This window comes from Salmo trutta, chromosome 1 (assembly GCF_901001165.1).
Source record: "Salmo trutta chromosome 1, fSalTru1.1, whole genome shotgun sequence".
NCBI lineage: Eukaryota > Metazoa > Chordata > Actinopteri > Salmoniformes > Salmonidae > Salmo > Salmo trutta.
The window spans coordinates 53,006,065-53,017,461 of NC_042957.1; the positions used below are offsets into that span (position 1 = coordinate 53,006,065).

At 44.7% G+C, this 11,397-nt stretch overlaps 1 protein-coding gene across 9 annotated transcripts in view; it reads left to right on the forward strand.

Annotated features, from left to right (window-relative positions):
- The window catches only part of LOC115199800 (histone deacetylase 5), a 75,556-nt gene extending 64,367 nt beyond the window's left edge, over positions 1–11,189 (forward strand). For 7 of the 9 annotated variants that reach the window (XM_029762301.1, XM_029762319.1, XM_029762311.1 and 4 more), the window contains 13 exons: positions 2,064–2,217; positions 3,143–3,276; positions 3,505–3,625; positions 5,552–5,601; positions 5,851–5,958; positions 6,198–6,253; positions 6,476–6,563; positions 6,693–6,910; positions 7,081–7,199; positions 7,515–7,648; positions 7,821–7,905; positions 8,041–8,206; positions 8,435–11,189. In XM_029762301.1, the coding sequence (XP_029618161.1) occupies positions 2,064–2,217; positions 3,143–3,276; positions 3,505–3,625; positions 5,552–5,601; positions 5,851–5,958; positions 6,198–6,253; positions 6,476–6,563; positions 6,693–6,910; positions 7,081–7,199; positions 7,515–7,648; positions 7,821–7,905; positions 8,041–8,206; positions 8,435–8,474 (1,473 nt within the window). In that variant the 3' untranslated portion in view covers positions 8,475–11,189. The remainder of the gene's footprint in view (positions 1–2,063; positions 2,218–3,142; positions 3,277–3,504; positions 3,626–5,551; positions 5,602–5,850; positions 5,959–6,197; positions 6,254–6,475; positions 6,564–6,692; positions 6,911–7,080; positions 7,200–7,514; positions 7,649–7,820; positions 7,906–8,040; positions 8,207–8,434) is intronic. The other 2 variants (XR_003879416.1, XM_029762290.1) reach the window with 2 other exon arrangements.
- The last annotated feature ends 208 nt before the right edge of the window (positions 11,190–11,397 follow it).

An 11,397-nucleotide genomic window follows, 5' to 3' on the forward strand; every position in this document is an offset into this window, starting at 1 on the left:
GCTATGCAGTTGAAAAGGTAGGAACGTCATCATTAGCGATGTGGCTACATAGATTGGCGTTCACACCCAGTTCGAGTGGTGGGTTGAATTTTGCGGGGGCCTGGTGATTTAGAAAAGGGTATCCCCTCTCGGAGGGCAAAGTGGCTGCGCTGTGCGAGGCATCATCGTCATAGCTCCTTACAGAAGAGCGAGAGCCTTAATTCCCACCCACCTGTGAGTCATCCATTGCACTTAGCAGGAAATAAAGGAACAAGCTCTCGAGAATGAATCGCCTGCAGTTCTTTCACAAATTACCAAGAGGATAAGCGGCTCCAGTTAGAAGTTGTTAAACAAAAGTTGCAAAAGGGCAAGTGGCCTATTTAAAAAAAAATATGTGTGAATTACTACAGGTAACCAAGATGGATTGAATTTGGGTTTAGCTGTCATTGGCCGAGACAGAGAGCTACTCTACTCAGTAGTTGATGACATGCATTTGGATACTCATCAGCGCCTCTCACTCTTTTGAGGACCTAAACATTATAATATACAGTAAACGGCCACAGTTGGCTATTTTGCTGTTGGTTTTCATATTTGGCTCTAAATTATGGTAATTGACAGCAATTAATACGTAAGGTTAAAGAGGGGAAAAGAATGGACATGTTTTGTGGTCACGTTCCTCTAAGAAATGCTGTTTGTGCGTTGGAGGGAGGAAGATCCAATGCAGCGAGGGAGATTATAAAATAAACCTCTCTCCTACTCCCACACACCATTGAGAAAAAATATCAGAGGAGAGAAAAGCATCAGAATTCAGTCTGCGTCTTCTCCCCCTCAACGTGCGCTCACACACCCTCCCTCCCCTGCCCTTGCTGCTTTTTTCTCATTTCAGTGAATGGACTCATCTGTGACTCATCTCTCCTTGGTGAATCATTCCCCTCTCCCTCCCACCCTCACCCTTCTCCCCCCCCATCTCTTCACCATACCAGCCCTTTTCTCCCCCATTCTCCCCCCTTTTTCCCCTTGCACTTTACACCAATTCAACACCCACCAGGGAGCTAGGCTGCTGCAGTACTATTTCTGTTGTGATGCGCTAGGGGGATAGAGGAGTTTTTAGGGTATGGGGGGCATAGGGAGGGAGGGAGCAGGGGTGTATGCAGTCATTCTGTAGAGACGACATCCTTAAAAACCTATTTTGGCATTCGAGTCAGGGACACGGAAGGGCCCCCCCCCCTCCCTGCACACACACCGCCTCCCCGCGGAACTTTTTTTTTTCTCCCTCTGACTCTGCTCTACTTGTCTGCTGTGGTGCCTTGAATACAAATGGATCTGAGCCGCCCTGTGCAATGGTAATAGAAAAGACAGTGAGAGAGACGCATAAGAGAGCCCGCATTGCCTTAGGATCTCTCGTTTTAAAAAGGTGTTAGCAAGGTGTGGGCCTCCCGGACCTGTGTGTGTGCGTCCGCGAGCGTAAACTCGGCTCCCATCTCAAGGTCTTGAAACAAACCGTCCGTAGTTAAAAAAAGATGCATAAGAACCGTGAACCTTGTCATTTGATCTCTGTTAGGAGCATCTGTCGCATTAGTTTTTTCCTAGAGCTCACACAGCTCCTGTCTGGATGTGTAGTGCTTCTCCCATTGACAGAAAGCAGAGCCCCGTTAGCTCAGCCACTGTTTACAGCTGGGGAATTGTCAGAGTAGTCTTTTGGCTGTTGGGAAGGCTCGGTCCTTGTCCTGCCCTGCCTTTTGAGGCTCGTATGGGGATACGTGTTTGCCTTTGGGTTTCTACCCAGGGCCCATATTTAGTCTATAACAGGCTTAATTTAGCTCCACCTCCCTCCCATTTTCCCCTCGTTCCATTGGCCTGAGGTGGCAGATTCAGGTTGCAGCTATTGTGAAATGTCACTTCTCTCTCAAGGTTGCAGTATTTCTATCTGATGTAAACAATGAAAGCCACAGAGCTGATTTTATTTACTAAGTCCATTTCCTCACACTGAAGTCCCGGCAGTGTCTCATGATGAAAGACATTATCCAAAGCTTTAGTTGGTATTCAAAATGTCTCTGTTATTTTGTCCCCGATTTTCCAACCAGCATCACCTGCAACAGCTCAATGTGTTCCAGGCGTCCCTGTCCATTTCGGGCATGCCCCACAGACCTCTGGGAAGGGCCCAGTCCTCCCCTGCCACTGCCAGCATCAAGGGGGCTCCCATGGGTGAGGTCCCCATCAAGCACCTCTTCACTACAGGTACGCTTCTTTGGTTTTTGGAACTGATGACATTCAAAGTGAGATGATCAGGACCCATTGAACAATTATGAAAGAAACTGCCTCAACTTAGTTATCGATCTGAATCTCTTTTTGTCATAGTGGTAGATAGTAGAGCTTTAGCAATGAATCCCCATTAAACTCTAATGAAAGCCATTGGCCTTAGAAAAGACACTTTCAGAAAACAAACACTCCCCTAGCCAGTCCATGGTCAATTGGCCCTGCAGAATAGGACGTGTTGACTAAGTCAGTGGTTCCCAAACTGTGGGGCGAGGGGTCGACAGGTACTCAGTCCGGCTTTCAACTTACTCTTGAAATGTGTAATAGTAGAATGCACAAGGCGCAATTTCTAAATTGGGTAGAGTATCATCAGTTTTCCTCTTGTCATGTCAGTCATTGTATACCTTAGAGAGCTATTTCTAACTTGTCAGAAATGTCCAGATGCAGTAGCCCATGTCAGCTAACGTTTTTTTATTTCGTATTTTTAGCCCATAGATATTATTGTACTTTTTTTAGTCACTTAAATATCACGAATACTCATTAGACATGGCAAAATGTATAGAATTGCCCAAAAAATTGCTTTAAAACTGAAATTGTCTTTGCAACCAATAGCAAAATGTGTAGAATTGCAGGAAATAAGCTTTAAATAGACATGGTTACGTGCATGCTCTGACCTGCTGGGTAATGGGGTTATGAACGGTGTGGTCACCATTTGTTCTGAGAGAAGTTGGTCTTCTTCCTACCCTGCCTTGAAAAGCTACATTTTCTCCTTCTTTCCATCTTTCTCTTTTTCTTTCCCTTATCTTTCTCTCTCTCCATCTCACTCACGCCATTCCTTTCTTTCCATTCTCTTGCTCTCTCTCTCTCTCTCTCCCTCTCTCTGCCTCTCCTATCATCTCCTTCTCAGGGTTGGTGTACGACACCTTTATGCTGAAGCACCAGTGTATGTGTGGGAACACCCACATCCACCCAGAGCACGCCGGCCGCATCCAGAGTGTGTGGTCCCGGCTGCAGGAGACTGGGCTGCTGGGCCGCTGTGAGGTGAGGGCTCCCTGCACACTACAGCTAGAATGGCGACCAGCTCCGTTCCATATTTCCAAAGAGAATTTCTTCTCAGTAACTTAAACAAGAGTGGCAGCTATATGTGGAGATGAAAATGAGCTTTATCCATTATTAGTTCAAGTTCATTTTAAAAGTCACTTCCCAATTAGCAATACAACATAACCCTGAATGAAATTGATGTATTGTGTTTTCCTTTACCGTGTACAGAGGATTCGGGGGAGGAAGGCCACGTTGGACGAGATCCAGACTGTGCATTCAGAATACCACACCCTGCTGTACGGCACCAGTCCCCTCAACAGACAGAAACTAGACAGCAAGAAGCTCTTAGGTGCCTAACCTCATCTCTTCATGTCTTTACTCCTCAGATGTGTGTGTGTGTGTGTGTGTGTGAACGCATGCATGTGTGTTTCCCTAGCCATTTTGCTCGAATGGTGGAAACAATATTTGCCCCAAGCATCCTTGAAAGTAGTGACTGCCCCTCTCCCCTCCATCCACCCACACACTCACACGCAGTCAGGTGGATTGTTCGAAGGCTTAGCTCCCCTGACAGGCGCAGGGGGGTATTTTTAGACCTGCTGGTCGAGGGGAAAGGGCCCCAGACGCCCGTCCACCCCCGCCTGGGTGACTCATAGCTAGGCTGGGACTCATAGCTAGGCTGGGTCTCATAGAAGAGGAGGAGGGGGGTGTGTGTGACTGGATCAGCTGCAAAACAGCACTGCAGCGACTGAGCCGTCGACTACACACACACACACACTTCAAAGTGAGTTCACTCTGTGTGGTGCTGAGCAGAACAGGACTTGCAGACATCGATAGTAAAAAAAACAATTATACAGTGCATTCGGAAAGTATTCAGACCCCTTGACTTATTCCACATTATGCTATGTTACAGCCGTATTCTAAAATGGATTTTAAAAGCTTTTCCTCATCAATCTACACACAATACTCCATAATGACATTTTTGCAAATGTATTTAAAAAAAGATACGTAAACAGGGTAAGTATTCAGACCCCTTGCTATGAGACTCAATTGAGGTCAGGTGCATCATGTTTCCATTGATCATCCTTGAGATGTTTCTACAACTTCATTGGAGTCCACCTGTGGTAAATTCAATTGATTGGACATGATTTGGAAAGGCACACACCTGTCTATATAAGGTCCCATATTTGACAGTGCATGTCAGCAAAAACCAAGCCATGAGGTCGAAGGAATTGTCTGTGGAGCTCCAAGAGAGGATTGTGTCGAGGCACAGATCTGGGGAAGGGTACTAAAAAATGTCTGCAGCATTGAAGGTCCCCAAGAAAACAGTGGCCTGCATCATTCTTAAATGGAAGAAGTTTGGAACCGCCAAGACTCTTTCTAGAGCTGGCCGCCCGGCCAAACTGAGCAATCGGCGGAGAAGAGCCTTGATCAGGGAGGTGACCAAGAACCCGATGGTCACTCTGACAGAGCTCCAGAGTGCTGCATCTCTGTAGAGATGGGCGAAACTTCCAGAAGGACGATCATCTCTGCAGCACTCCACCAATCAGGCCTTTGTGGTGGAGAGGCCAGACTGAAGCCACTCCTCAGTAAAAGGCACATGATGAATGGAGCGAAGTACAGAGAGATCCTTGATGAAAACCTGCTCAGGATCTCAGACTGGGGTGATGGTTCACCTTCCAACAGGACAACGACCCTAAGCACACAGCCAAGATAACGTAGCAGTGACTTTGGGACAAGTCTCCGAATGTCCTTGAGTGGCCCAGCCAGAGCCCGGACTAGAACCCAATCGAACATCTCTGGAGAGACCTGAAAATAGCTGTGCAGCGACGCTCCCCATCCAACCTGACAGCTTGTGAGGATCTGCAGAGAAGAATGGGAGAAACTCCCCAAGTACAGGTGTACCAAAGGTGCTTCAACTAAGTACTAAGTAAAGGGTTTGAATACTTATGTAAACGTGATTTTTCAGGTTTTTTTAAAAATACATTTTCAAAAATAAACGTTTTTGCTTTGTCATTATGGGGTACTGTGTGTAGCTTGATAAAGGGGGGAAAAATAATTTAATCAATTTTAGAATAAGGCTTTAACAAAATGTTGAAAAAGTCGAGGGGTCTGAATACTTTCCGAATGCACTGTATCCCGAGCATCTTGGGAAAAGAACTCCCTGCTAGGAAGGATAAAAGGTGTGTGTGTGTGATAAAATGTTGAAATATGGCTAAATAGTGTTTAACTTGTTTAAACCACAACCTAACCTTTGCTCCCTGATTGGCTCCTTAAGGTCCAATCAGTCAGAAGATGTATGCTGTGTTGCCCTGTGGAGGCATTGGGGTGAGTGTTCCATCTATCCATCCGTCCATTTATAATGGAGTTACAGTTATATTTTATTTAGAGGTAGCGATTCGATAATAATACAGTATCAGAAAATGTCATGCAGTTTAATTGTAGGATATTCGTTCAACATAAGCAGCACAAAGCTGAGCATTGCATTACATCACCTACAGCAGTGTCATTGTGTTATCAGTGTTAAAAGAACAGTAGCAGGGTGGGGATGAGTGTGTTCTCTATTGCCCTCTGCAGGTGGACAGTGACACTGTGTGGAACGAGATGCACTCCTCGGGCGCTGTCCGAATGGCTGTTGGCTGCGTCATCGAGCTGGCTTTCAAAGTGGCCGCCGGGGAACTGAAGGTAACATTACCTGCCTCTCTCCGTTCCACTACTGTTTGATTTGAAAGTTGTCAGGGGCAACCTTTCACCTTAACTTAAAATGAACAATATGTAATAATCATGTAATATACCCTGTGGGTTTGTTCATGGGTGGACACCAGTAGTACCCTGATCAATAAGCACTTAATCACTTGATTTTGTTGATGGATAGGCCTACTCAACATTTTATCACAAACTGTTTCTCTCTCTCTCCATTTCAGAACGGTTTTGCCGTGGTGCGTCCACCAGGCCATCACGCTGAGGAATCCACTGCCATGTGAGTACACCCAGGGAATCATGGGTAGGGCAGGGGAGTGGCTAGGGGGCTTCAAGTGAGTTGGTTTCAGTTCCATAGAGACATGGCGTGTGCGATGGTTGATACAATAATTGGTACAAGCGTCCCTTTTGAGTAGCTACTGGGCAGTGGCCTTAAACAATCTCCCTGTTTTCTGCTGATTAAAAGAAAAATGGACTTATTTTGTGTGTCTTTTGTCTGCAGGGGCTTTTGCTTCTTCAACTCAGTGGCCATCACAGCCAAGCTGCTACAGCAGAAACTAGGAGTGAGCAAGATCCTCATCGTGGACTGGGTTAGTTTGTCGCATGTTAGCGAGGCCCTGTATGTGCTAGTGTTGTCATGATACCAAAACATATACCATACGTTATGTGATCAATGCTGGTCATGTATTATTATTCACATATCCATTCTCTGTGTCCAGGATATTCACCATGGTAACGGGACACAGCAGGCTTTTTACAACGACCCCAACGTACTTTACATTTCCATGCATCGCTACGACGATGGAAACTTCTTCCCTGGCAGCGGGGCTCCTGAAGAGGTGGGGGTTGGACCTGGTGTTGGCTTCAACACAAACATCGCTTGGACAGGGGGCGTAGAACCGCCCATGGGTGACGTGGAGTACCTGACTGCCTTCAGGTGAAGTCTGTTGTTGGTCATTAGCTGAACGAGCAGCAACATTGGCACTGATCTTTCATTCATATGAACAGGCTCTGCTTATTTAGCAATTTGCACGCTGCTTAGTTCTTGCAGATGGTCTGGAAACGTATGAAATTAAAATGTCGTTCTCCATCTTGTCTGTTATACAGGACGGTGGTGATGCCTATAGCCAACGAGTTCTCCCCTGACGTGGTCCTAGTGTCCGCTGGGTTTGATGCCGTGGAGGGCCACCAGTCCCCTCTGGGAGGATACAACGTCACTGCTAAATGTAAGTTGAACATTACTCCGTTTTTACGTGTCAGTTTTTCTGCCAAGCCTTTGCCATAGTGTGTGCTTTTATAAGAGGGTCCTCCAGCTAATTGTATATACACTACTACCCCCTGCTGGAAGAATAGTACTTAAGAAAAGCCAGAGATTCCATAGGAATATTGAAGTACCTCAATTATTTCCTATCATGGGGCCTTTACTTCATAAACCTGCACAAAACTAAAATTCCCGTGTAGACCTCTCCTATTTACATCAATTCATGATTTACTCAGATTATACTCAGTACAGGGTCAGTACAGTGTTGAACCATCCTCAGGTTTCGGCCACCTCACCAAGCAGCTGATGAAGCTGGCGGGGGGACGTGTGGTCCTGGCGCTGGAAGGAGGTCACGACCTCACGGCCATCTGTGATGCCTCCGAGTCCTGCGTGGCGGCCCTGCTCGGCGATGAGGTATGACATCATCTGCTATAGGAGGGGAAAGTGGCGGGATGTCACATACACTACATGTCATTTGGTAGAGATGGATGTAATTCTTCAGAGAGGAAATTCTTTGTTTTTACATCCCAATCTGTCGATTTCTCACGATCACACTCTCTCACCCTCTACACACACTCTCTGTCAGTTGGACCCCCTGCCACAGGCTGTCCTGCAACAGAAGCCCTGTCCAAAAGCTGCTGCCTCTCTGGAGAGGGTCATCGAGATACAGAGTGAGTTAGTTTGCTAAAATCAAAATGATCATTGTGTTTTATCTTCACATATGCACTTAGTTGTTTGTCATGTGTATCACGTCACCCTTAAAACTGACACGACTCTCTCTCTCCCTTATCTTTCTCTCCCTGCAGGTAAACACTGGAGCTCTCTCCAAAGGTTGGCTCCCACGGTGGGCCAGTCCTTAATGGATGCCCAGCGGAGAGAGAAGGACGAGGCCGACACGGTCACTGCCATGGCATCGCTTACCGTGGATACTGAGCAGGCCGCCGCTTCCACCGTCTCCACGGAGACCAGCAGGTAAACACCTGCACCATTCACTCTTTTGGGGATTTTATGTGGTTTTGGAATGGCTGTTTTTAAGACATCAGATTCATTCACAAGGCTGTGGGCCTAAAGTTCTACTGAGACTTGTTAAGGTGTATACTTATCATATACGTTTTGCCCGACCTTCGTTGGTAAGGGCTTTTATTTTGGCATGACTAAGAGGCTGTCTGTCATGCTGTTTCCTATTTGGTGTACCTGCAGGTCTACAGAAGAGCCAATGGAAGAGGAGCCTGTCTTGTAGGAGGAAACGGAGAGTTGTCACGACAGTGCAACACCTTTGTCTCCACGTCCTTCGGCACTAGCCTTCTCCTGTCATCCTCTCCTCTTTCCAGCCCTTGCCTCACCTCTTTCCGTTTTCTGAGGATTGATGGACTTGTGCTAGCCTCCCTTTCCAACTCACTGAGGTGAGTTTGTTAAAGTGTGTGTGTGTGTGTGTGTGTGTGTGGGAGAGGAGAGGCGGGAACACACACACTGACCTAAAGGGGCCAGCGGCAGATATGCGTGATTGGTGGAGAAGCAGGAAGAGGCGGGACCTTTTGAGAAGCCTGTGTCTTGCTTTTTTCTTTCAATCTTTTTTTGTAAGCAGAAGGCAGTGGATCCAGTAGGGTACCTCGGCTATGAGGCCCGAGAAGCTTTGTACATTTCTTGTCATACTTTATACTTTTCAGGAACATTAGAACTGAAAAAGCCAACAAGCAGCAAAAATATTTCAACAGCCACAAATACACTCAAACACACCCGCATTATACTATACACACTAAGTTCCCAACAGCGGAACAACAATGTGGTTGTAACAATGAATAATGCTCTTCCTTTCAGAGCATGCGTACCTCTGTTCCTATTTTGTCTGTCATTTGGTATTCTCATGCGTCTATTCAATAATCTGTTCAAAGAAGCACACAAACATATATGATATGTATATTTGCATATATATATATATATAAATACTGTATATTCCTTTCACTGTATCCGATATCAGCTGTGGTTGTGGAGTGGAGGTCGAGCTGTGGAGCCTGCCAAGGGGGACTTACTGGCTGAAGGAGACAACATATCTCTCCAATACAGCCTCTTCTTTTTTCTTCAGGAAGCCTCAGCTCCCTCCACTTTATATGAGACAGAATGCATTTTGAGGTGGTTTTTACCCTTCTACTTTGTTTGGACTATCAAAAAAGGACACATGCATACCCAGAATCAAATTTACTGCTTGGTGTAATGGAAGCCCATGGATTGGACGAGGAAGGATTTTGTGGAATAATGCTTGGATTATAAACTTTTTGTCTCACGCTCGCTGCTGCGACTGGGAGACTTGTGGTGGTCATGAGACTGGAGAAAGACGTTTTTAGAAGAACTTGGTGCCTTTTATATTAAATATCCCTGTTAACACCAACTACACCACCACTTAGCAGAACACAGGAAAGAAATACAAATCCACACACTTGTTACTCTCATGTCTGTTTTGTTTGTATGTTTGTTTCTTTCAAAATGCCTTAATTTCCTCCAGAGAATACACCATTTCAGCTATCTCCGCAGAGATAGGATTCTACTCCTATGTCCTCTCTCTTTCTGGGTTTGTGTAATACTCTAGGTCAAAGGTCAGTGTGGCCTTAACAACTGAGTTTTTTTTCGCGTCCTTTATCAATCCCGACCCGTACATATGCGGCTGACGGTATGATTGTGAGGAAATTTGAACGCTACAACGACCAACTTTTTTTGCTGTGTCACTTCCTGTCACTTGTAAATACTGCATCCTGTTCTGCTCTGGCAAACCCTTCAACCTGAAACGGTTCAATAACGAACTCATTGTTTTTCCATTTATTTAGAGAGGAAGGACTGAACTTGGTCACTTTTTTTTTTAACAAACGTTTTATTTTGTAAAAAATAAAATATAAGATGTATACGAATAATGACAATAATAGTGTTAATCCAATCAAATTGGATATGAATATTACATTTGAGAAGAGTAAAAAAACAAACATTTAATGTTAAAGCCACCTAAGCACACAGTGTTAGTTTTGCTATCAATGTTTTGTCCTTTTTTCTAAGTGCCATTTGTTTTTTTCCACACAAAAAAAAGAGACAACAGAAATTGTGATTTGGTGATATGTGGATCGATCTCATTTGGCAAATAACCATGAGCCAGCACCACTTTAGATGTTTACACTGCAATACCCCAATCCCTCAACTGTTGCCCACTTGTCAGCTGTCATAAGCCCTTTGTTTGACTTTGTGTCCAGGTGCTGTGTTATCTGGTCTCTGTTGTTATCAATATTTATATTTCTCAATCAATGAAAAGTGTTTGCACTTGACACGTATGATCAAACAAATTAAATACTAGGAGGTCTTTGGAAAATATATTTTTCTGTGGGAATTAGCACAATCTATCATCATGCTTGAGGAATTCATACAAATCAAGTATATCTACTAGAGAATGGTAACCGACACCTCCCTTAAAGACATGCTCCGGAACTTTGACGACTACTAAGTATTTTTTTAAACCTCCAGCTTTGGGCTGGATGTGTCAATGTGTAGTTCATACATGCATAATTAATTAGGAGAATTACTGTCTTACCTCAATTAGCTACGCAATCCCTAGTTTAAATGCCACTTTTTTTGGATGCTATGCTGTGGCATTTTCCCCCACCTGGGCCTGCCCCCTAGCAATTTGAGTAAAACCAATGAGCTTCTGCCCCTCGCCAGCTAGCGAAATGTACATGGTACACCTACAGCAGAGAGAGATCAATGACATGGTGCACATATCTGCACATATGTGATGTAATACACAATTGTTGGGGGCCACTTTTTTTCTCGTTAGCACAACTTTCAGAACTACCAGTTAAGTATCCAAAAGTACCGGAGAATCTCTTTAACCAGCATACTCTCAGAAGATAATGTGTGGTGCAGAGCTTGTCTACATTGATCATTTTGTTTTATTTCAAGCAATGTAACATAACACTGACCAAGTCTTCTGCATCTGTTTTCTTTGAGGCAAAAAACTATCATTAAGGAATAGGTTATTTCTATAGAGTTCTTCCCTGTAATCATATATTTAATTCTCTCCCTTTCCACTCACCATCGTAAGGTACTTTTGTCTCTTTGTCACACAACTGTATATTGAACTTATCTACATACTGTAATAACTATAGTGACGACGTTTTCATGAACGT